General features: G+C 51.1%; 11 protein-coding genes and 2 non-coding genes across 13 annotated transcripts; 8 read left to right on the top strand and 5 right to left on the bottom strand.

Moving 5' to 3' along the window:
* Positions 1-522: 522 nt before the first annotated feature.
* On the top strand, positions 523-1,114 carry ASPVEDRAFT_130127 (NUDIX hydrolase; the record flags this gene model as incomplete). The annotated part of the gene is made up of 2 exons (XM_040806689.1): positions 523-574; positions 687-1,114. The coding sequence occupies 2 exons, from the start codon at positions 523-525 to the stop codon at positions 1,112-1,114; spliced, it is 480 nt and encodes a 159-aa protein (XP_040667351.1).
* A 956-nt stretch (positions 1,115-2,070) lies between these two features.
* On the top strand, positions 2,071-3,746 carry ASPVEDRAFT_41183 (DNA-directed RNA polymerase II core subunit RPB3). Its single transcript, XM_040812291.1, has 3 exons — positions 2,071-2,248; positions 2,348-2,918; positions 3,012-3,746. The coding sequence occupies exons 1-3, from the start codon at positions 2,197-2,199 to the stop codon at positions 3,397-3,399; spliced, it is 1,011 nt and encodes a 336-aa protein (XP_040667350.1). The 5' UTR covers positions 2,071-2,196; the 3' UTR covers positions 3,400-3,746.
* A 196-nt stretch (positions 3,747-3,942) lies between these two features.
* On the top strand, positions 3,943-5,689 carry ASPVEDRAFT_41182 (phenylalanine--tRNA ligase). Its single transcript, XM_040812290.1, has one exon. It carries the CDS (start codon positions 3,986-3,988, stop codon positions 5,531-5,533), a length of 1,548 nt encoding a protein of 515 aa, XP_040667349.1. The 5' UTR covers positions 3,943-3,985; the 3' UTR covers positions 5,534-5,689.
* A 340-nt stretch (positions 5,690-6,029) lies between these two features.
* Positions 6,030-7,180, top strand: ASPVEDRAFT_28245 (putative mitochondrial dicarboxylate carrier; the record flags this gene model as incomplete). The annotated part of the gene is made up of 4 exons (XM_040810090.1): positions 6,030-6,165; positions 6,234-6,238; positions 6,302-6,400; positions 6,497-7,180. The coding sequence occupies 4 exons, from the start codon at positions 6,030-6,032 to the stop codon at positions 7,178-7,180; spliced, it is 924 nt and encodes a 307-aa protein (XP_040667348.1).
* An 859-nt stretch (positions 7,181-8,039) lies between these two features.
* ASPVEDRAFT_41180 (cytochrome c oxidase subunit VIb) lies at positions 8,040-8,850 on the bottom strand. The gene is made up of 5 exons (XM_040812289.1): positions 8,662-8,850; positions 8,454-8,485; positions 8,304-8,385; positions 8,178-8,241; positions 8,040-8,120 (listed from the first exon to the last, which is right to left on the bottom strand). Exons 1-5 carry the CDS (start codon positions 8,728-8,730, stop codon positions 8,086-8,088), a joined length of 282 nt encoding a protein of 93 aa, XP_040667347.1. The 5' UTR covers positions 8,731-8,850; the 3' UTR covers positions 8,040-8,085.
* A 204-nt stretch (positions 8,851-9,054) lies between these two features.
* Positions 9,055-9,638, top strand: ASPVEDRAFT_130960 (uncharacterized protein; the record flags this gene model as incomplete). Its single annotated transcript, XM_040806772.1, has 4 exons — positions 9,055-9,114; positions 9,189-9,204; positions 9,288-9,354; positions 9,539-9,638. 4 exons carry the CDS (start codon positions 9,055-9,057, stop codon positions 9,636-9,638), a joined length of 243 nt encoding a protein of 80 aa, XP_040667346.1.
* A 269-nt stretch (positions 9,639-9,907) lies between these two features.
* ASPVEDRAFT_83115 (RNA-binding protein) lies at positions 9,908-10,427 on the bottom strand (the record flags this gene model as incomplete). The annotated part of the gene is made up of 2 exons (XM_040817317.1): positions 9,908-10,048; positions 10,107-10,427. 2 exons carry the CDS (start codon positions 10,425-10,427, stop codon positions 9,908-9,910), a joined length of 462 nt encoding a protein of 153 aa, XP_040667345.1.
* Positions 10,428-10,837: 410 nt separating this feature from the next.
* Positions 10,838-15,068, top strand: sec31 (putative protein transport protein (SEC31); the record flags this gene model as incomplete). Its single annotated transcript, XM_040814646.1, has 8 exons — positions 10,838-11,046; positions 11,122-11,238; positions 11,291-11,396; positions 11,453-11,686; positions 11,739-11,825; positions 11,877-14,610; positions 14,664-14,962; positions 15,024-15,068. 8 exons carry the CDS (start codon positions 10,838-10,840, stop codon positions 15,066-15,068), a joined length of 3,831 nt encoding a protein of 1,276 aa, XP_040667344.1.
* A 576-nt stretch (positions 15,069-15,644) lies between these two features.
* On the bottom strand, positions 15,645-17,607 carry ASPVEDRAFT_41177 (peroxisomal membrane protein PEX14). The gene has a single exon (XM_040812288.1). It carries the CDS (start codon positions 17,178-17,180, stop codon positions 15,930-15,932), a length of 1,251 nt encoding a protein of 416 aa, XP_040667343.1. The 5' UTR covers positions 17,181-17,607; the 3' UTR covers positions 15,645-15,929.
* Positions 17,369-17,442, top strand: ASPVEDRAFT_t77. Its single transcript has one exon. It is a non-coding gene; the product is annotated as a tRNA-Asn (tRNA).
* Positions 17,608-17,654: 47 nt separating the features above from the next.
* On the bottom strand, positions 17,655-17,728 carry ASPVEDRAFT_t68. The gene has a single exon. It is a non-coding gene; the product is annotated as a tRNA-Asn (tRNA).
* A 1,011-nt stretch (positions 17,729-18,739) lies between these two features.
* On the top strand, positions 18,740-20,348 carry ASPVEDRAFT_642947 (PAPA-1-like domain-containing protein). Its single transcript, XM_040815720.1, has 3 exons — positions 18,740-19,761; positions 19,825-19,931; positions 19,983-20,348. Exons 1-3 carry the CDS (start codon positions 18,933-18,935, stop codon positions 20,235-20,237), a joined length of 1,191 nt encoding a protein of 396 aa, XP_040667342.1. The 5' UTR covers positions 18,740-18,932; the 3' UTR covers positions 20,238-20,348.
* A 411-nt stretch (positions 20,349-20,759) lies between these two features.
* On the bottom strand, positions 20,760-21,095 carry ASPVEDRAFT_83111 (uncharacterized protein; the record flags this gene model as incomplete). Its single annotated transcript, XM_040817314.1, has 3 exons — positions 20,760-20,850; positions 20,900-20,966; positions 21,041-21,095. The coding sequence occupies 3 exons, from the start codon at positions 21,093-21,095 to the stop codon at positions 20,760-20,762; spliced, it is 213 nt and encodes a 70-aa protein (XP_040667341.1).
* Positions 21,096-21,290: the final 195 nt, after the last annotated feature.

Raw genomic sequence — 21,290 nt, 5'->3', positions numbered from 1 at the left:
CTTCCTCTTCTCTCCTCCTATTCCTCCCCTATTTTTATGCTATTCCCTCCATGAACATGTCTGTTTCCATCTCCAAGTCTCCCTCGAGGTTCCCGTCCGCCACGGGAGTGAACGGGAATACCTAGTTCGTCAAATCATTCCAAGTCTTCCTCTTCCAAAAAAATTTCACTGCCCTTCCTCGGCCGCCTTACTATCCTCCACAGGAGAAAACGAAAGCCCTGGACCGGCCGTGAGCCAGCTCCTATCCACATTAGCTGGCCATCTATCTTGCCAGAAACCCCGTGGCTTTGAAGCTTCCCTCTTTTTTGGAACCTCTATACTTTATATAGTGTCGTCATCCTGTGCCCGTCACTTTCCTCACCTTTCTTGCTTCCGAAACCATTCCATTCATTATATTTACCTTCGTGCGAAGTGCAGCAATAGCTGTATATCTTCGGTCATTTTTATCTTTACTTCTTATATCTTTCTCCTCGAGGTTCCTCTGCCGGGGTTTCTTTTATACCTTTTTCTTGCCGGTCCAACATGGTGGACCAGGTCCGTTCAATGGAGTCCCGTGTAGGACGGAAAAACCAACGTGAGTCATACTACTATGCCTCCGAGTCTCTCATTTCATAATTGTGTCAGCCTCGAGCTCTTCGACCTATTTCGCACCTCGCAGAACTATGCTGACATGCTCTCGCCCACAGGATACGGATCGAAAGGCGAACGGCTAGTAGCCGGTGTCGTCCCTCTATCAAAGGACAAAAGCTTGGTGCTGATGATCCAGTCCGCTGGACGGGGTGGTTGGGTACTTCCGAAAGGCGGATGGGAAACCGACGAAGGAAGTGCACAGCAAGCGGCTTGTAGAGAAGCCTGGGAAGAAGCCGGTGTCGTGTGTACCGTCGTCAGGGATCTGGGAACAATATCTGACATGCGTCCGTCGACATTGTTGACGTCTAACGCACCAAGAGCCTCATATCAGTTCTTCGAGGTCACCGTGGATCGAGAGGAGGACCGGTGGCCCGAAATGCACAAGCGAAGACGGCAGTGGGTGAATTACTCCCAGGCTGCAACCGCTCTAGCAAGTCGTCCAGAACTTCTAGAGGCGCTGAATCGAAGCTCTGTGAAGCGATAGCGCGCGCTCACATCTTCCTCACAATTTCTTTTATTTTTATTTTTTAAAGGGCTAGGTGTCTCATGAGCTCCCAGTTTCCCTTTTACGACTTGATATGATCCTCCTCCCCGCCCAAAAAAACCATTTGCATTACCCTATCTCATATCATTTAATTTGCATGTGCTTGTTGTTTCTGCTTTCTGCTTGGCTCTTTCTGGCTGGTTGGTGTATTTTTGGTGTTCGAGTGGTCCTATTATCACAGCACAATCGGTTGGCGGCTTGATGGCTTTTTTGCATGAGAATGGCTTAATGCGATTGCGACTATAGATTCGGGAATACCGCGTCGCCATAGAAGCTACAGGAGCATGATTGGCGGCATTATTGCGGATGGGTCAAAAGTTCTTGATGTCGCACGATCGTGATTTGTGTCTGGTCATGGGTTGTTTGGATACTTAATGTGACCTTCACACTGGGCCTCTGGGATGAAGTGACCACTATTCTCTTCCTTGAGAAACTACGGCTTAATGCTCGCTGATACAGCAATGCTTTTGTCTTGTCTCCCTTTGGTCTGGGTCTGGTTTGCACACCTGGCGAGCAGCCTACGTCTCTTTGGACTCTTGGATAGTTCAAATCCACTAGACATCTGGACTCGAGAAGACAAAAAAGAAAGATATCTTGGTAACCTCACCTAGATAAACCCCGTAGACGACTAATTATGAAGTAGACTTCGCTGTAGACTGTGCAGGGATAAATATACAAAACTCAATCTAGATTTCAGATAATATTAATAGATATACATGTGCTCTGGGAGAGTATTTGACACTACTAATATCGGTGGTAAAGGAAGCAACCTGAAGGTTTATACTGTTCTTTTCATTGACCTGAGTGGCCGCTTTTATTGCTATTGCCCAATCAGGTAAAGCGTATAATTTCCGCCCATCAAGACTTCACTCCCGCAATATCAACCGCCGACTTTCTTTCATCCCGATACATCAAGGAACACGGCGCCACGCAACTTATAGCTCCTAGAATCTCTAATAACTCCGCGTGGCTATCTTTCAAACAGTTTATTCTTGACATAGGGGCCCAGCCTCATTACCGCCATGGATTACGAAATGGATATCGAGCCCACCGGGCCCCAGGTCACAGTGCGAGAGGTGAGCTCCGAACTCTCCCCCCGCCTCCTCAAAACTGCTCTTCGCAATACATCCTATCCTAATATCCCTAAAACTCATCTAACCTGACTTCTGCGACAGGCCGAACCCTACCGCGTAGACTTCAAACTCAGCTCCGTGGACCTCGCCTTCGCCAACTCCGTCCGGCGCGTGATGCTCGCTGAAATCCCCACGATGGCCGTCGACCTGGTCGAAGTCGAAAAGAACTCATCCGTTCTTCCAGACGAAATGCTTGCCCACAGATTAGGTCTGATCCCGCTGATCTCGAAAAACTGCGACCAGGACGTCGAGTACACACGCGATTGCGAGTGCGAGGACCACTGTGCACGGTGTAGTGTTACGCTTTCGCTGCATGCGCGGTGCACTGGCGATGAGATTATGTGTGTGTATGCGCGCGATCTGGTTGTTTCTGGGGAACGCGCGAACGAATGGGTTGGGAGCCCTGTTATTACGGACCCGGAGGGGAACGGCCCGCTTATTTGCAAGTTGAGGCGTGGGCAGGAGCTTAAGATGACTTGCATTGCGAAGAAGGGAATTGCGAAGGAACATTCAAAGTGGGCGCCTACTGCCGCGATTGGGTTCGAGTATGATCCGCACAATAACCTCAAGCATGTGGATTATTGGTATGAGGAGGATCCCGTTAAAGAATGGTACGTCCCTGCTTCTTTGGGCATTTTAATGCTCGCTCAATTTGGGCACTTATTTTATTTGTTTGAGAAAACATGTATTGATGTTGTGAGAAGGCCCGTTTCCCAAAACGCCGCATGGGAGCACGCGGCGGCCCCCGACCAACCATTTGACTACGATGCACAACCAAACAACTTCTATTTTGACATTGAAAGTATCGGCAACCTTGAGCCTGATATGATTATCCAGCAAGGAATTGTCGTTTTGCAACGTAAACTTGCCTCTGCTATCTCATCGCTCTCCGGTACCGAAGGAGGCGATCACAACGGCGTTCCCGACGAAGACATGATGGGTGTTCGAAGCCCAGACGCCTATGAGCCTCCAGAGGGCATGGACGGTAGCTTCACAGCATATGCTAATGGAGGTGCTGCGAGCGCCTGGGGTGCTACAGCTGCGACACCCTACGGAGCTACTCCTTATGGCGGAGGCAATTATAGCTTCTAATCTTCTGCAGAAAAAATATCTCAATCCTTTCCTTTGTCTGTATTGGAGCTTGAATTGGGAAGGGAAAAGAAAGTGGGGAAAAGAATCTACTTATTAACTTCATTTAGCATCGGACGGAGTTTGCGGCTGGGAGGGTTCATTTGGGCGCCTAGGCGCGGTGTTTTCTATTTCGTTTCTATTTCAATAACCTCTGCTTTGCCCTCCATCGACATAGTATCAGCAGAAATTCTTTTACATATATTCTTTTTGCCCTTTAGTTCATGTAATTATAGAGCAGCAAATGCATTGGACAATGAACTCAATACAACACCACATAGGAACTAAATTTCAAGATAATTGAAGTACACACCGTACAAATAGCCATCAAATATCATTGAAAGCTACCAAAAAAAAAAAAAAAAAAAAAAAAAAAAAGAGTAAATGTAGCTGTCCGTTTTAGTCCGCCATGCCGGTATAACCACAGCTATACCAGCACGGCGGGTAGTTGATCCGAACCGACGGAATATTTCCAGTTGTTTTGCTATCAAGTTCCCATCATCTAACCTTGCTACGCCTTCCACCTCGCTGTCAGGGCCGAAATTCAGACATGCGTCTGTTTGCAACGAGCAGGGCCTTGCGCCTCGGCAGTGGAAGATGGTCAATTACCTCTCCTCAAGGCAGCATTCGCCTTCCGCTCTCGCGCTTCCCAGAACAGCGAGCTCTTGGTTATAGAGGATTGGTATCTACAGCTGTGCGCCACACACAAGATGCGTCTGACAAGCCCAAAACCGCAGCGAGCCCCCCAAAATTTCCAAAGGATCTAAAAATTGAAGGCAAGACATACCCAACTGACGATTGGACGAATACCCCCGACACAATCCTCACACATATCGACCGCCGGCTCTACCTCAACGAAAACCACCCGCTCGCAATCACCCGCAAGCTGATCGAGAGCCAATTCCCTAGTCCTACCTTTGGAAATTACTCTGAAAAGAACCCTATTGTCTCGACCGCCGATAATTTCGACGTTCTAGGTTTCCCCGCTGACCACCCTGGCCGGAGTCGTACGGACACCTACTACCTCAATAACAAGACCGTTCTACGGACGCATACGAGTGCCCACCAGCAGGATTATTTCCAGCAGATTAACCGCAACGAAACGGCTCGCCCGGAGGAGGTTGGGTATACCGTTGTTGCCGATGTCTATCGGAGGGATGCCATTGACCGCAGCCACTATCCGGTGTTCCATCAAATGGAAGGCGCAATGTTGTGGAAGCGCCCTGATGACAACCCTCCGGAACACACAGGCCAAACTGCCGCCGCAATCATGAAAGATGTCAAGAGCATCCCCGCTCATGATGTACCGGTTGAGGATCCGAACCCTACTATCCATGCGGAGCGAAACCCTCTCCAGGCCGCATACCACAGTGAAGAGGAAGTCGAAGCTATCGCCGCCCATCTTAAGCGATCGCTGGAGAGAATGGTCATCAAGGTCTTTAGTGAGGCCCAAAAAGCGGCTGCTGCTTCGGAGGGCGTTGAGCCAGAGCCTCTGAAAGTCCGATGGGTCGAGGCATACTTCCCTTTTACCAGCCCGTCGTGGGAACTGGAAGTATTCTGGCAAGGTGACTGGCTCGAGATTCTGGGTTGTGGAGTGGTCAAGCAGGAGCTCCTCAACAACTCCGACGTGCCTAATCGCGTAGGGTGGGCGTTTGGGCTAGGATTGGAGCGGATCGCTATGCTTCTTTTTAATATCCCCGATATCCGGCTATTCTGGTCAAAAGACGAGCGGTTCCTCTCCCAGTTCAAAGTGGGCCAGATTACCCGCTTTGAGCCGTTCTCAAAACACCCTGCTTGCTACAAGGATGTTGCGTTCTGGCTCCCCTCCGCGGCTGCCAGCGGTGGAAGTGCAGCTGGCGGAGCAGTGCCCGTCCATGAGAACGACATCATGGAGATCGTCCGTGGGGTTGGCGGTGATCTTGTCGAGGATGTTACGTTGATTGATGAGTTCACCCATCCAAAGACTAGCCGCAAGAGCATGTGCTATCGCATCAACTACCGCAGCCTGGAGCGCACGTTGACCAACGAGGAGGCCAATGATCTCAACGACACTGTGCGCGAGAAGCTTGTCAACCAGCTCGGTGTTGAGCTCCGCTAACTACGCGACGCTGGATGTAGGCTATGTATGTATATAATATGTATAATATTTTAGAATGAACGGTATGGAATCTCAGCTTCGGCGATTTGCTTGAATACGTACGAGACAATTGATCTTCGCGTAGCACTTCCGCAACCCCCATACCCGTCAAATAACCGTCTTCCGCGGCGTCTCGGGCGCAGCCCAAATAGTGAGAACCAACACCGCCTCTTACTTTTAAACAGGCTTCTTGACGTCCTTCATACGTCGCGGTTTCTACATTACCGAGGGTTTCCGCATCGCCGCCGGTGGACCGCCGGTCCCAAGCGCAAACCGAGACGGTGATTGGCCGACCCCGCTGGCGTTTCCGAAGCGGCAGACTCTCGGAGCCTTGATCTATCTCCGTTCTGCATCTTAAAATTCTCAGCCTGCTTGCCTCTCCAACCGATCCCCAACTTTCGTCTTACTCTCCACTCTTCCGCCTCCGCGCTGGAATGTCAACGTCTTGTTATCGACGATGGCAAGCACCGCGAAGTTGGAGATGTCGCATTCCTCGCAGGTCGCCGTGCCTGTGAAGAAAGTGCATTATCCCTTCTGGTTTGGCGGTTCTGCGTCATGCTTTGCTGCCACGGTTACGCATCCCCTAGATCTTGGTGAGCTCCTCTCCTTTTGATTTGCTAGAATATACTTATGAGACTGTGACTAATTGCCGGGATTGCAGTCAAGGTAAACTCTCCTTTCGTCCTTTGTCGCATTGTGCTTCAGACATTGAGACTTTTCGTGAAATAGGTCCGCCTGCAGACCAGGGGCCCTGGCGCGCCCACATCGATGTTAGGTACATTTGCGCATATCTTGCGGAATAATGGGGTTTTCGGTCTATATAACGGGGTAAGTGTGGTACCTTGGAAGAACGCAGAGGGAAAGCAGAGAGAAGGGGGGTAAAAAAAGATCTGCGCTGACATCTATACCTATCTGTGGTTTTAGCTCTCTGCCGCTCTTCTGCGCCAAATCACATATTCCACGACCCGGTTTGGAATATACGAGGAACTTAAATCCCGATTTACTTCTCCATCGTCGCCGCCTGGTTTCCTCACCCTTCTTGGGATGGCTACTACCTCTGGTATACTAGGAGGTATAGCAGGGAACCCAGCCGATGTACTGAACGTGCGCATGCAGTCCGACGCCGCGCTTCCCCCCGCCCAACGGCGCAATTACCGTCATGCATTTCACGGCTTGGTCCAAATGACGCGGACAGAGGGTGTCTCCAGTCTGTTCCGTGGTGTGGTCCCAAATTCGACACGAGCCGTCCTGATGACATCCTCCCAACTCGTCTCCTACGACATCTTCAAACGAATCTGCCTTCAGAAATTAGGAATGTCGGATAATCTGGGTACACATTTCACTTCGTCCCTCGCGGCTGGCTTCGTCGCGACGACGGTATGCAGTCCCGTCGATGTTATCAAAACTCGGGTGATGAGCGCATCGCCCACCGAGAGTAGGGGTCACGGCATCGCCGGTCTTTTGCGTGAAATTATCCGCAAAGAAGGCTTTGCTTGGGCCTTCCGCGGTTGGGTACCCAGTTTCATTCGTCTGGGACCGCATACGATCGCGACGTTCGTCTTCCTCGAGGAACATAAGAAACTCTATCGTTTCTTGAAGGGGATATAAACTAACTGACCTTCTTACTGCCGCCAACCATCTAACCGTCATGCCGCTTATGTCTCCGTCCATATACACTTAGAGCCTACGTTCGCACACTTTCTGGGGAATTTTCTCCGATTTCCATTTGGATTACCTACGATACGGATTCGAGGGTACCTTGCCCGTTGGATATGTTTCTGTAAATAAACTTGATGTTTCTCTCTCTTCCACAGGTACTAGCGGGCGACCTTAGTACCAACCACTAACTTCCTCACCCTTACGACACCGCATGAGATACCCTCATCCTCCTCATCTCAACATATCACTGGAATATACTCGACAGCTAGACCGTTGGATTTGTGACTAGACTAGAATTGGAATATCTAACCAATATAGAGCTGCGGGTGGCGTACTCTTTTTTGTTTTGATTTCTTCCTTTTTATGCTTCTTTTTTGGTTGGTTTACATTCGTTGGCTTGATGGGTCAAACATACTCTTGATCCTGGTTGATAGATAAGAAGAATAGACGGTACGGACATTAGACAGGCAAGACAATCAAATATAAATAGCTATGTTACTTTTTATGTTAAAGCGTGAAGTAAAGCTATGGAATATATAAAAAAATTCCCGTGCATCATAATTCGAGCGATTGATGTCTCGAAAAGGGGAGGTTATTTGATTCGTTTATTGCCGCCAGCAGCACCGCATAGACCGAGCTTAGTACGTTAAAACGCGAGACAGTTAACTATTCAACACGATAATGTGCACATTTCAAATACGGCGAGTCTATATACATCAGGCCTTCATCTCCAACTAATCCAAGGACAGAGGAGAGGACTGTATAATATCCCCGCTGATCAGGTAGAGTACATGTTGACAAAGAAACAGCCTTTCAAGCTTAAACCACCACTGGAATTCTAGTACAGAGCTAATTTACCGGTCCAGGCGAACGGGGAAGTTGCCAGCCTCTGCGATATTTATCAATACAGGTTACTGATTTGGGGGGTGGGAGGGAATAAACGTACCGCGCTGCTCGTCCCATCGGTCAGTCCAGGGCTTGGGGCAGAGAGAGCGGAAAGCGAGGTAGAACTGCGGTCGCGATTGTTAAAATGAATTTCTCTTAATTTATTGGGATTGTTTAGGTGTTTTACCTGGCGGCATGGGCGGAAGTCTTCACCCTTAGCGGTGACGCACTTGTGGTAGTCGACGTAGTTTTGCCAGCAGTGCTTGGTCCTGGGGCATGTAATAAGCAATCTAGTCCGGAGCAAGGATTAACTAGGAAGGGAAAACGGGGAACGTACTGGTTCATCTGAGGGAAACGAGCATCGTAACCTAGTACATTGAACGAGAAGTTGTTAGCTCCAGAGACCAAAAATATACAGCGGGTGCGATCGAAAAGCGATTGGTTTGAATCGTAGGTCTGCGAAGAACGTACCAGCTACAGAGAGGTCAGCAATTGAGTCTTATTTGGGCGCAGCGAGAAAGAATTGGCCTCGGAAGAAGAAACTCACCAGTGACGAACTTGAAGGGCTTGGTCTCCATGGGCTCATCGGGATCAGCTTCAGGAATGGCACCCATTTTTGCGGTATTTATTCAATCAACGAAGCTTGACTGAAAGAATTGAACGGGACAAAGGTTGGGGTGGAGAGGCGGAGGAATGGACGTTGACTGAGGTGGTGGTGAGAGTGAGGGTGGAACGATTCCCGTGAAGTCCCATGCCGGGAGCGACCGCCCAGGTAAACGAGCCACTCAGACGCCGAGATTTCCTAAACAACACCCGAAGCCGTCAAGTCACTTGCCTCGCCAGAGCTCCGTCACCACATCCGATTCTCGACCTTCTCATCCCACCCAGTCTCAAGACGTCCGAGCCCTGCTCTCTCCAACCACCACGCTTGATCCGCCATGTACTCCTCTCCAATCCTGAGGATGCAGCCTACACGGCGCTTCGCCTTCCCTACTCCTGTGAGTATCCTCTCATCCCTGGTTGTTGCATGATGTGAAAAAAAGCCTTGGCAGTTACTAACCTGACGTTGCAGAAGGAGGGCCAGAGCGGTACGAGTCCCAGAATATTGTCAATTGACGATTGATATATGGATGCATTGGACTTCGTGGAATTGCACTAACGGATACCACAGCTCACACCATCTCTCAGCGTCTGCGCACTCTGAAGAAGATCCCCCCGGAGTTGCTCCCTCTCGGTAAGTCGCCTCCTTTCAGCCATCTACGACTGCTTCGCCGATATTGAACTCTCGTGCTAATTATTTACAGGTCTCGTCCTTGGGTATGTTATTCTCTGATCTATGGCTTGGATTATTTCACATGATAGAACCTTGATTCCGTCATATTCCGAACGCTGAAGCCCATCTCACTGACATCTCAATCCCAGTGTCGCCATTGGAGCTGCCATTTACTCCAGCACCAATAAGCTCATGACCGACAAGACCCTCCGTCTTACCCCCAACCGTCCCGAGGACCGTGAGCACTAAAATGTACTATCACATTTTTGATTCCATGCAATGGCCGATCTGAGCTTTCTTGTTCGTTTTGTGTTGCCGATATGTATTATCCACGGTCAATTTGATATCGCAGGAGGCGGCGGGAGGTTATATCTCGAGAAATATCAGGCTCATGATTCGAGCGCGTGTGTATATAGTACGGCTTTGAATAAAAGGCTCTGATAGTGTAATATTGTGCAATATTACTGTCGCCTGGCTTCTCTCGGATTCATTTGTATCGTAGTTATTGCATTCAACGTTCATTCAGGCTTGGGGCCCGCAACGTCTAGCTCTTCCAGCCGTCGCATTGGGTCTTGAGAAGGCTCGCCATCTTCCATTCTTGCCTCCTCGGTCGCAAGTTTATCTTCTTCACTCACAGCATATTTGGATAAATAGCCCTCCTATAGAAGTAGTTAGAAATCAACCCTTCATATCATTAGACCGCACGCATGGACATACCTGCTCCCAGATAGCCGTCTTGCTTCCAAGGCCTTCATTGGCATCCTTTTGCGGCTTGGCCGCGGCAACCTTTATCGTACGTCCATACAACTCACTTCCGTCCATATTATCAATGGCTTCTTTCGCATCTTCTGGTAGATCATATTCCACATATCCAAACCCCCGATGGACGTCATTGGAATTGGGCAGGTCAGGTTTCGGAAGCGTAATATCAACGACTTCGCCGAAGGGTACGAATGCCTCGGCCAGCGTCTGCACGGTCACCGCTTGGTCCAGCCCGCCGACGTAGACCGTACACTTCAAACGGGTCTTCTCACTCATTGCGACGGTTGTTTTTGGTATGTAAAACGGGTATATCGACGTCGTGGCCGAAAGCTCTTCTTTGGCTTCCGATTCTGAGGGCGGGCATGCTGGTATCAATCACGTGCCGGTCCTGTTTTGGCGAGCTCCAAATCGGGCCTAGCTTCGAATTGGGCTCCCCGAGGACACTTGGCTTGGTCAAGCGGGAGACCCAGCAAGCCAGACTGAGCCCAGCCCAGGACGACGACTCGATCGCCTCTCCCGTCCTGTTTTCTATGCACCCCTCCGTTCTCAATTAGAGGGGAGAGTTGTTGTTGGATAACTTTGTTGATCTTTTTTTATTTTCTTCTGTTCTTGATTCAAAGCGTCCCGCGTGCACGACCTTCTACTCCCTATCTATACCCCCACACCAACAGACCCCTACTCTCAACATGGTGCGTCTGAGGGAGATTCCCCGGACGGCCACGTTCGCCTGGTCTCCCGGGGCTGCCTCGCCGCTGATTGCTACTGGTACGCGGGCCGGCGCTGTTGACGCCGATTTCTCAAATGAAACATGTCTGGAGCTTTGGGATCTGGCCCTGAGCAACCAGGATGCTGGTGCGGAGCTGCAGCCAGTGGCTAGGATTGACACCGACTCGGGGTATGCTTGCATAATATGCCTAATGGCCTTCTCCGCTCTATTTGAATACAGTCTAATTAGGTTTTCTGAATTTAGGTTCAACGACCTCGCCTGGACGGAATCGGACGATCACAAACGCGGGATAATTGCCGGTGGTCTCGAGAGCGGTTCACTTGATCTGTGGGATGCAGACAAGCTTCTCAGCGGTGCAAGGTTGGTGACCGGTGAAATTAATCATGCCAATGGCAGTTGCTAACCGAACAAGTGACGCCTTGTTGTCGAGGAGCTCAAAACATTCGGGTGCCATTAAGGCTCTACAGTTCAACCCAAAACATTCGAATCTCCTAGCTACTGGAGGCGCCAAGGGAGAGGTTTGTATTCAACAGTTTGGAGTTAATTCGGACACGTACTAACCCTCTGGCAATAGCTGTACATCCACGACCTGAACAACCTTGAGAACCCTTACCGACTTGGAAGCACCACCGCTCGCGCTGACGATATCGAGTGTCTGGATTGGAACAAGAAGGTGGCACATATCCTGGTTACAGGTAGCAGCGCTGGTTTCGTCACCGTGTGGGATGTCAAGACTAAGAAGGAGAGCTTGACTCTCAACAATATGGGACGGAAAGCTGTGAGCGCTGTTGCCTGGGATCCTGAGAAGGTAGAGAACACGCCACCCCTTTACTGAGCTTTTCATGTCTAACGGCAAATAGCCTACCAAGCTCGTGACGGCAACGCCACTCGAATCGGATCCGATAATCAACGTCTGGGATCTTAGGAACTCCCATGCTCCGGAGAGGGTATGTGAACACTCAGCCGCTGTGATACTCTGTGTTTCTAACAATGTATAGACACTCCGCGGCCACGAGGCCGGTGTTTTGTCGCTCTCTTGGTGTGCCCAGGACCCCGACCTTCTTCTCTCTTCCGGCAAGGATAACCGCACGCTTTGCTGGAACCCTCAAACGGGCATTTCATACGGTGAATTCCCTGTCGTTACAAACTGGACGTTCCAAACCCGGTGGAACCCCCATAACCCCAATTTCTTCGCCACAGCCTCGTTCGACGGTAGGATCTCAATCCAGACCATCCAAAACACCAGCACCGAAACCGCCCAGGCTGTTGCCGACCAGAACCAGGCTCTTGACGGAGAGGACTTCTTTGCCAAGGCTCAAACTCAGCCGCAGGTCTCAAGTTTCTCGCTTCCAAAGGCCCCGAAATGGCTCGAGCGACCTTGCAGCGCAGCCTTCGGCTTTGGCGGCCGAGTTGTTTCCGTCAACCTGCTAGAAAAGGGCGGCCGTGCCTCCAAAATCAAGATTACACCCTTCGAAGTCGACGAGGCAGTTGGGAAGTCTACCGAGACTTTTGAAACGGCACTCAAAGAAGGCGATCTGAAGAGCATCTGCGAAAACCGGGTTACAAGCGCTGGTACCGAGGAAGAAAAAGCTGACTGGAGAGTTATCGAAGCCTTGCTGTCGGAGAACCCCCGGAAGGGTCTAGTTGAGTACCTTGGTTTCAACAGCCAAGCTGACGATGTGTCTGAGGGACTGGCCAAGCTTGGGCTAAGTAAAGAGGACGAAGTCAACGGAGAGAAGCCATCGCCCAAAGAATCCCGTGGACCGGGAGCAAAGAAGCATAAACGCCTACAATCCATGTTTGATGCCAGTCCCGACGACAACTTCCTGACAGACCTTGCCGCATCCAAGGGCGCAAAGACCAACAACCCGTTCCAAATATTCAACGGCGCCGAGTCCGAGGCTGACAAGAGCATCACCAGGGCCTTGCTTCTGGGTGATTTCGAGAAGGCTCTCGACTTTTGCCTCAAGGAAGACCGAATGTCGGATGCATTCATGATTGCAATTGTTGGAGGGCAGAAGTGTATCGAAAAGGCACAGGAGCACTACTTCTCCAAGCAAACAGACAGCCCTAACTACGTGCGCCTGTTGGCTTCAGTTGTTGGCAAAAACCTCTGGGATGTTGTATATAATGCCGAGCTGTCCAACTGGAAGGAAATTATGGTGGCACTATGTACTTTTGCGGAAGAAAAAGATTTTGCGGATCTTTGCGATGCCCTTGGTGACCGTCTTGAGGAGCAAATTCGAGGCAATGGCGACAAAACCGCTCGCAAGGACGCCTCTTTCTGCTTCCTTGCCGGTTCCAAGCTGGAGAAGGTGGTTTCTATCTGGATCGATGAATTGCGCGAGGGTGAACAAACCGCTATCGAGACAGCTACCGATGATACCAGCTTCTCCATCCACGTTCGCGCCCTGCAGTCTTTGATTGAGAAGGTGACAATCTTCCGTCAAGTTACCAAGTTCGAGGACACGGAGCGTACCAAGGATTCGGACTGGACGCTCAGTGTGCTATACGATAAGTATATTGAGTATGCTGATGTTGTTGCGACTCATGGACGCCTGCAACTTGCACAGAAATACCTCGATCTTGTGCCGGAGAAGCACCCTGAAGCCGAGATTGCAAGGAACCGCATCAAGCTGGCAACGAGACAGCCTACCACCGGGGCTCAGTCTACCACGGCTGCTACCAGAGCAACCCTAAACAAGCCCCTCCCTCAGCCATCAGCATACCAACCGCCGACGACTTTCTCTGCAGGTGCCAGGGCTGCTACGCCAACCTCTTATGCCTCACCCGGTGCCACTCCAAACGTCTATGCTCCTGCTGCTGCCGCTGCGAACCCTTACGCTGCCTCCCCTGCTGCTGCGGCTCCTCCGAACCCGTACGCGCCAACAGCCGCGGCCCCTGCGCAACCCACAAACCCCTATGCTCCCACGGGCGGAAGCTATGCGCCTCCTGCAGGTTATCAACCGCGGCAGCAATCGTTTGGTGTTCCCCCTCCGCCAGTAGGTGGGGTGCCACCTCCGCCCCGCGCTTCCACTCAGTCCCCTTCAAACCTCACCTCATATACTACTGCTAAGAATCTGCCTGCATGGAACGACCTGCCCGAAGGTTTCGCAAAGCAGTCCGTTTCTCGCAGGGGAACCCCTTCGTCAGGCGCGCCCATTGCTTCACCGTTCCCCAACCAGTCCCCGCCCGTGACCCAGGGTCCTCCCCCCCTAGGAGCTGGTCCTCAGAGAACACCGTCAGTTCCACCGCCACCCAAGGGCGTCCCTCCACCTCCGCGAATGACTTCACCGCCGTCAGCGGACCAAGCGCCGCCAAATCCATTCCCCGCTGCTCCCCCACCGCCAGCGAACCCCTATGCCAGTCTGCCACAGTCTCCCCCAACTACTATGGCACCGCCGGCATCAATCCCTCGTGGGCCCTCTCCTTACAATGCACCGCCATCTATGCCTCCCCCGTCTAACCGGTATGCACCGAGTCCAGCGGCCCAGGCGGCCAGCCCACAGCTCCAGACGAGGGCTCCTGTGCCTCCTCCTCCACAGGCCGCTGCTTCTCCTTACGCCCCTCCTCCGCCTGTGCAGCCTATGGCATCCAACCCGTATGCCCCTAGCACGCCACCACCGATGCAGGCTCCTCCTCAGCAGGTGCCGCCGCCTCCTCAAGCCGCTGGCTCTCGACCTGGTACCGCCTCTTCTATGAAGAAGGCCACCCCCACGCCGCCGAAATATCGTAAGTGGAACACATATGTACTCGACTTTTAATAACTCTAACTGTTGATATAGCACCCGGCGACCGGTCTCACATCCCCTCCGACGCACAGCCTATCTTTGAGATTCTCTCAGAGGACATGCAGCGCGTCAAGGCTCGGGCACCCTCCTCCTTTAAGGCACAGGTCGATGACGCCGAACGGAGGTTGAACTACCTCTTCGACCACCTCAACAATGAAGATCTTCTCAAGCCCAACACCATCCAGGATATGGTGCAGCTCGCGCGTGCCATCCAAGCACGTGATTACGAAACCGCTCGCACGATCCACGTCGATATCATGACGAACAGGAATGAGGAGTGCGGTAACTGGATGGTATGTTCGACGCTTTTTATGTTGATTTGCAGTCTCGATTTTCTAACCTATATCTTTCCAGGTCGGTGTGAAGCGTCTCATCAGCATGAGCAAGGTGACCCCATAGATTAAGTAAAGTATACCAGTGGCCATGTCCATGTATGGAACAAATTCGGTTCTATGACCCTATGCGTTCGTGGATGTGGGAATCGGAGAAAAGGTGTCATGTGTGGATGGATTACCGGCAATACCTCTTTATCTGGTAGAGTATTGATGTTTAACTTGTTCATTATTTCATGTCTCCTCTTCAATTGTCAATTTTATATTAATTGCTTCTGTTACTTTCGATCTGTTGGTTGTATTAAAAGTAGGGTAGGCGGACTTATTCAAGTTGACTTATCAAGAACCATTTGTCGGAGTGCCGCCGGCTGCTGACTGCAGTCGGTTCCAATGCGCTTTGGCTGCAGACTGAAACGGGTATTGGGTGGGTAGCACCTAGAGTTTAACTGGAAGGAACGGTACACATTAGTTGGAAGGAGCTACCGATGTTCGATGTTTACCTGGTTGCTCTTGCCTTCAAGAGTTGATCCGAGGTGCAAGGGGCGGACTTTGGGAAGCACGATGGACCGCGAATAGGATAGGAAGGAACGCTATGATGCCGTATACTGAGATATAGAACAATAACGTTGAGAATTATTGGTCGTGTTTTCTTTAAGTAGATGTTACTATTGTTTTGGGTGGATACAAGATAAGCGGATATATATATATACTAAGGTGCGACACATCAGAGAAATGAACAATCTAAACAATCTAAACCCATCATTTCAGTGAAATGCACCAAATTACTTGGAATGGATGATGCCTATCGTAGAATCAAAATATACAGTGCCATCTATGCTACCAGATGGTACATTACAAAAATCACGAGAGCCGCTAGAAACAAAACAATGGAGCTGGTATAAAAGCAAATCGCTGCACTCCGCAACCATCACCGAGCGAATGAAGATCGCAAGCCCGCGGTCCTCCCTGAGGGGAAGTTTCTCGCACTAAGCAAAGCTCCCTTAACGCCCCTAATATCAGCCCTAAAGTTAGATATCGCATCCTCCTCGGCCTTTCTGACACCCGTTGCCGCAGCGCTACCAGAGTCTAGGCCTGGGGTGCTAAAGGCTCCGTATCCCGTTGTCGCAGTGTAAGGGTATGAGTTCTTGGAGTAGAGGAGGCCGTCGAGGTAGCGCTGGAGATCGCTGATGCGGCTGCGGGTTGTATCGTGGAGGGTGCTGGATTGGGACTGCGCGTCTTCAACCTCGCGGAGATGGGAGCCGATGGATTCGAGGCGTTTCTGATGCGATGTTATTGTTGCTGTCGGGTCGACTGATTCTGGGTCTGTTGCCGAGGATGCATCCGCCGTGGCAGAGGGGGGTTGGGTGAGGTCTTGGGATGTCTGGGTGCCAATGTCCCGATGGAAGAGCTCAGTCGGGTCGGAGGTTATGGATTCCACGTCATCCTCCGTGTCACTGATAGAAGGTGCGGTGGATTTAGAGGCGAGAAGACTGGGTGGGAGCTGGGAGACGTTTTGTTCTAATTTCTCGTTGAGCTTCTTCAAGTTATCCTCGGTGGTTCCAGCTAGGTCGAGGCGCGCGTCTGTGAGGGTGGCGAGCATCGGCTTCACGATGTATTCACTAGCGCCGTATATAGTGGCACCGAGGCCCGCGGCGCCGTAGAGGGTATATAGAACGCTCTGGAGGGTGACAAGAGGGGGCGGCTTGGATTGGTGGAGAAGGAATTCGGGGTAGGTGATGATGGGGGGTACATCGCGGCGAGCTGCCGAGTTGACCTGGCTATTGCCCGAAGATGGAGCTGGCGATGCCGAAGCAGGAGAGTGTTGATTGGGGGTAACGGGAGTCTCCGAAGCCTCTGCAGAGGCCTCTGAACTTGAAGTGGTACCCTTCTCCTCGGCCGAGCCGCTGCTGGCGATGGCGCTGGCTTCGGGGTTTCGCGATACACCAAGCACATTGTCGATTTCTGGAGCCGTAAGACCCTTTGACTCTAAGAATGCAATCTTGCGATCAGTAGACGCATCCCGGATTGAGTCGTCCTGGAGGAATTTCGAAGCTTGCTCCAAGAGCGTTGACCGATCAACATCGTTATCGGCATCTTTGCTGCCATCAGAGGCTGGTGGAGGGGACGAATGCTGCCGTTGCCATTGCGGAATTGACCGCTTAGAATCCGAGTCGGACATGGCCGTATAGTAAATATCTGAGAGAAAGATTGAAGAATAAAGGTGAGAGGAGGATGAGTGAGCGATGCAGACACTGGGGTCTCGGAGGTGGCTCGGATGGGTTCATGTGAGTTGACCTCGGCTTTACAGCTGCACAGATCCAGGTTACCCACATAGTTCAAAGTAGCACGAATAATTTTCAACAATTCGTCTTCGTGGCGCAACTGGTTAGCGCGTCTGACTGTTAATCAGGAGGTTGTCAGTTCGAGCCTGACCGAGGACGTTTTTTTTTTTATTTTCGTTATTTTTGCTCCGGCGACGAACCCTTCCTACGAATCCTAAGATCCTCTTCATGGTGGTTACCTGGCGTCTGGGTTGATCGAAACCTGTGTGTCATCGCGAGGCCGCCATCAGCAGAGTGTAGCTCAAGCAAAAATATCTGATGGAGAGAGAGCAGAAAAGGGAAAGAAAAGATAACAATTTGAAAAAAAAAAACGTCCTCGGTCAGGCTCGAACTGACAACCTCCTGATTAACAGTCAGACGCGCTAACCAGTTGCGCCACGAAGACGAATGATTGGTCAGCTTCCACAGACCTGAGATAGTCGTCCGTAAGTTAGTAGACATGTTGATGGAGAGTAGATATGTTGATAGAGGCTGATTTGGGAGCTGACTCTTTGAGTATTTAATTTGATGTGTGACATCGCACTATACGATATAACCACTCCGTAGTGTATATAAATTAACAAGGACAAAAGACTAAACCCAGGACAACGAACGCTGTGGGTCCGCTACAACATCATTGGCATCTGGTGTTGAGGGCCGATCAGATACACCGCCTGGGCAGAACGCGGTCTTCTGATCGCTCCCGACTGACGAAAGTACACTACTAGTATTGCTTGAAAGAGGTGCAGCTCCCTGTTGGAATAAGAGAGAATTTCTTTTCTCAGGTATTATTTACTGGTCGCACGGAGTATCCCAGAGTCACACTGCGTGCCCTCAAACTAGACGGACGGCAATCGTGCTCAAAGATCGCCAGTCCCAGCCATCAGATCCAAGTATCTCACTTGCTGGGTCTCTCATTTTGTGTGAGTACTTGGAATCCTGTTCTCCCGTCGTATTATTCCCGTCGTCGAGGTTTGCCTTGAGTTGTGGATGATTTCTCTGCCCTTCGCCCCGTTATTCCCCTCCATCCATGATCCCCCGGTCCCGTCCAACAACGGTCGAGGATCCCGATTTGCCCGGTCCTGGCAATAATCCAATCGCACGAACCTGGTGACTGCAGCTCTGCTGCCCGTCTCTCTCTCGCCATCTGGCAATTTGACTGGGCTAAAATGCTCCCATTGGCCCCTTCGTCGATGCTGGTTCCAAGCGTTGCAGTGGCGCATGAACGACGCGATAGATAGGGGTCGATGCCCTGTGGCTTCCCGGATTGTATCTTCTATTCTCCCCCAATGAAGCACTGGCCCACGTCCTCGTCAGCTGCGGACACTGGTTCGACTTGACAAGTGCATGCATATTCACCTCACCTATGACTCCCGTCAAGCTGTCCAACAGCGGCCATATAACTGGAGCCTTGCCCCCATTGTCGAATCTTTCAATCCTCACCTACCCCAATCTACCAACTTGCTCAAGGAAGCCCCTCCGTAATTTGCACACAATCTTTGTTTGCTCTCCAAAATACCGTTTGCAACACTTCACCCGATCATCTTTTTTTTTTGACACTTGACATGTTCACCTCCTTTTGAGCGACTCAAAAATACCTGTTGCCTGCCATGTCCTTGCGACGCTCACTCCGTGCTCGTGCCGGCCGCGATGATCCTCCAGCCAAAGTATCTAACACTAGTACTAGGTTAACTCGACAAACCCGCTCTGTTCTATCGCCGCCATCAGTGATAGTGGTTCGGACCCGATCAGAGTCTCCTGAGAGTGATAGAAAATCTATTCATATTACGGTCAAAATGCCGCCAAGCAAGCTCCGCGAAGCAACTGGCGGTAGCTCGCGAAGTGCTGCGTCGAGGCGCTCACATAATGTGTTTACCGATAACCCTATTTTGAGCGGGCCCCGCACCAGCAGATCAAAGAGAAGGGTAGTCGAGGTGGAAACTAGCGAAGAAGAAGAAGAAGACCTGGAAGACCAGGAAGAAGATGAGGTTGATGATGAAGATGCACCTGGAGAGGATGATGAGGATGAGGAGGATGAGGAGGATGAGGACGCCGATGGCGATGTGGACATGGATGACGCCCCGCCCCAGCCTCCAGTCTCGAGAAGGAACGCAAAGGCCACCGCAGCCTCTGCATCTAGCCGGAAACCGGCCAAGAGCGTGGAGGCGAAAGAAATGGAGCTGGACGAGGAAGAGGAAGAGGACGAAGAGGACGAAGAAGAAGAGGCAGATCTGTCTGAACCGGATTCGGATGCGGATGGCGAGCCAGACGACCAAGATGAGGGTGTGACGATCACATTAAATGATGGTGAAGAGCCAGACGAGGATGAAGAGGATGACGAAGATCTCGATAGCGAGGATGGAATACCCGGTGACACCAGCAAAATGACCAAGCGACAGAGGGGAAACTTGGGCAACGACTTCTTGCAACTGCCAATGGGTCAGTTTTATTGCTTCAGCGTGGTTGATTTATAAGCGAATATGTCATCTAACCCATTTGCAGAACCGCAAATAAAGAAGCACCTGACAGCGGAAGAGCGTGCGATGCGCCGTGCTGAAATGGCCCGACGCCGAAAGAATCTTAGCGAGAAGCGGAACGAAGAAGAAAAGGCATGTCTACAGCGATGCCTGCTATTTTCCAGTGATTCTAACCCTTTCTAGATGGACACAATCAACAGGCTTCTACGGAAACAGGCGCCAAAGCGTCGTGGACGAATTCCCGCTGCTGAAGCCGCCGAAAATGCTGCTGCGGACCAGGAAACAGCAGCACCGGAATACGAACCCGTGGACCCGACCATGGTCAGATGGGTCAGTGGCCGTGGAGGGAGCAATGTTGCCGTGCCAGAAGAATGGATCGGATCTCCTGCGGGACGTATATTCGGAGGGACTCCAAGGAAACTTGTTGAGGAAATATAAACCCACCAGATGCCGGCTCTTCGCCTGGGGAAAGGATACAGTGTGAGCATGGACTACGTGGGCGCGATCTGGATTCGGGCGTATTGGTATTGGTATGCGGCAATAGCAGGCTTACTCGGTTACTTGCAATTTGAAGGAGTTTGTGGATGGAAATGGGTTATTGAGATACTATATTCAGGGCCTGCGTGTCCAAAAATGTATAATACGTTATCATGAAATTATATGTGCTGGTTAGGTGTTCCACTTCACTGCGCGGTGGCTTGCACCGAGGCTCGCCAATGTCAGCGGCTTGCAGAGCGCCAGGTAGCATACGCAAATATGCGAATGTATTGGTGTCCCTGGCGCTTTTTCCGAGTTGACGGGAGCGTTCAATACCCAAAGGTATCTCCAAAACCCCCAGGCTAGTTTCGAGAGTGCTTTCTGTCCCGAAGCAACCCTTAATAATCTTAACTTGAGTAGCTGGCAGCGACTCAGAATATTTGAGGACCGTCGCCTATCAAAGAGACGAACCGGCAAGCTCTCTCAATTCCCATTTCCATCTTCTTTGGAGCTAGGTGCCGGCGTAGAGATAGTAGATGTGGAGGGCTGTTGCTCTGCTGGCGGAGGTTGGTTTCTTCGTTCGGTATTAGCATATCGCATCCGTCTTGGGTTCGCAGACGTACCCAGATCTTTGGATGTTTCCTTTATCGCCTTGAATCTCTCTCAATGCTGGTTGGAAAGTGTAATAGCCTGTATGGGGAAAACAAAAAAAACTGTCAGCCGGTTCTGCGGACTGAAACCGGAGGGAACGAACGGGGTCTGACCTGTAGCAACACCCATTGCAATGGCCAGCGCTGCGGGAATGAAGTTCCGACTCATTATGAATAAAGTATGTTTTTTTTTTTTTTGCGTACGCCTCGACAGTTGTGGTCTGTTCCTGAGGATGAATCGCCGAAGGCGAGCACTGACGTTGAGGTCCGCGGCGGCGGCGGCGGCGCCGAAGAGGAGCCCGGACTTTCGCCAAATGGACGCCATCTTAATTGCCGTCGCGTCTCCCCACATTATTTCCGACGC

Source organism: Aspergillus versicolor (assembly GCF_001890125.1).
Source record: "Aspergillus versicolor CBS 583.65 unplaced genomic scaffold ASPVEscaffold_4, whole genome shotgun sequence".
Classification (NCBI taxonomy): domain Eukaryota; kingdom Fungi; phylum Ascomycota; class Eurotiomycetes; order Eurotiales; family Aspergillaceae; genus Aspergillus; species Aspergillus versicolor.
Note: the sequence above shows the minus strand (reverse complement) of the source record. Positions and strands in the feature narration are given on the sequence as shown.

Excerpts from the sequence above, each read along its gene's own strand:
- ASPVEDRAFT_41183 (XM_040812291.1), top strand. The coding sequence starts at position 2,197 with ATGGATTACGAAATGGATATCGAGCCCACCGGGCCCCAGGTCACAGTG. Across the intron at positions 2,249-2,347 it reads GCCCCAGGTCACAGTGCGAG|AGGCCGAACCCTACCGCGTA; the intron begins AGGTGAGCTCCG and ends GACTTCTGCGAC. Across the intron at positions 2,919-3,011 it reads GAGGATCCCGTTAAAGAATG|GCCCGTTTCCCAAAACGCCG; the intron begins GTACGTCCCTGC and ends TGTTGTGAGAAG.
- ASPVEDRAFT_41182 (XM_040812290.1), top strand. The coding sequence starts at position 3,986 with ATGCGTCTGTTTGCAACGAGCAGGGCCTTGCGCCTCGGCAGTGGAAGA.
- ASPVEDRAFT_41180 (XM_040812289.1), bottom strand. The coding sequence starts at position 8,730 with ATGGGTGCCATTCCTGAAGCTGATCCCGATGAGCCCATGGAGACCAAG. Across the intron at positions 8,386-8,453 it reads CGTTTCCCTCAGATGAACCA|GACCAAGCACTGCTGGCAAA; the intron begins GTACGTTCCCCG and ends TACATGCCCCAG. Across the intron at positions 8,242-8,303 it reads ACTTCCGCCCATGCCGCCAG|TTCTACCTCGCTTTCCGCTC; the intron begins GTAAAACACCTA and ends TCGCGACCGCAG.
- ASPVEDRAFT_41177 (XM_040812288.1), bottom strand. The coding sequence starts at position 17,180 with ATGTCCGACTCGGATTCTAAGCGGTCAATTCCGCAATGGCAACGGCAG.
- ASPVEDRAFT_642947 (XM_040815720.1), top strand. The coding sequence starts at position 18,933 with ATGTCCTTGCGACGCTCACTCCGTGCTCGTGCCGGCCGCGATGATCCT. Across the intron at positions 19,762-19,824 it reads CTTCTTGCAACTGCCAATGG|AACCGCAAATAAAGAAGCAC; the intron begins GTCAGTTTTATT and ends ACCCATTTGCAG. Across the intron at positions 19,932-19,982 it reads AGCGGAACGAAGAAGAAAAG|ATGGACACAATCAACAGGCT; the intron begins GCATGTCTACAG and ends AACCCTTTCTAG.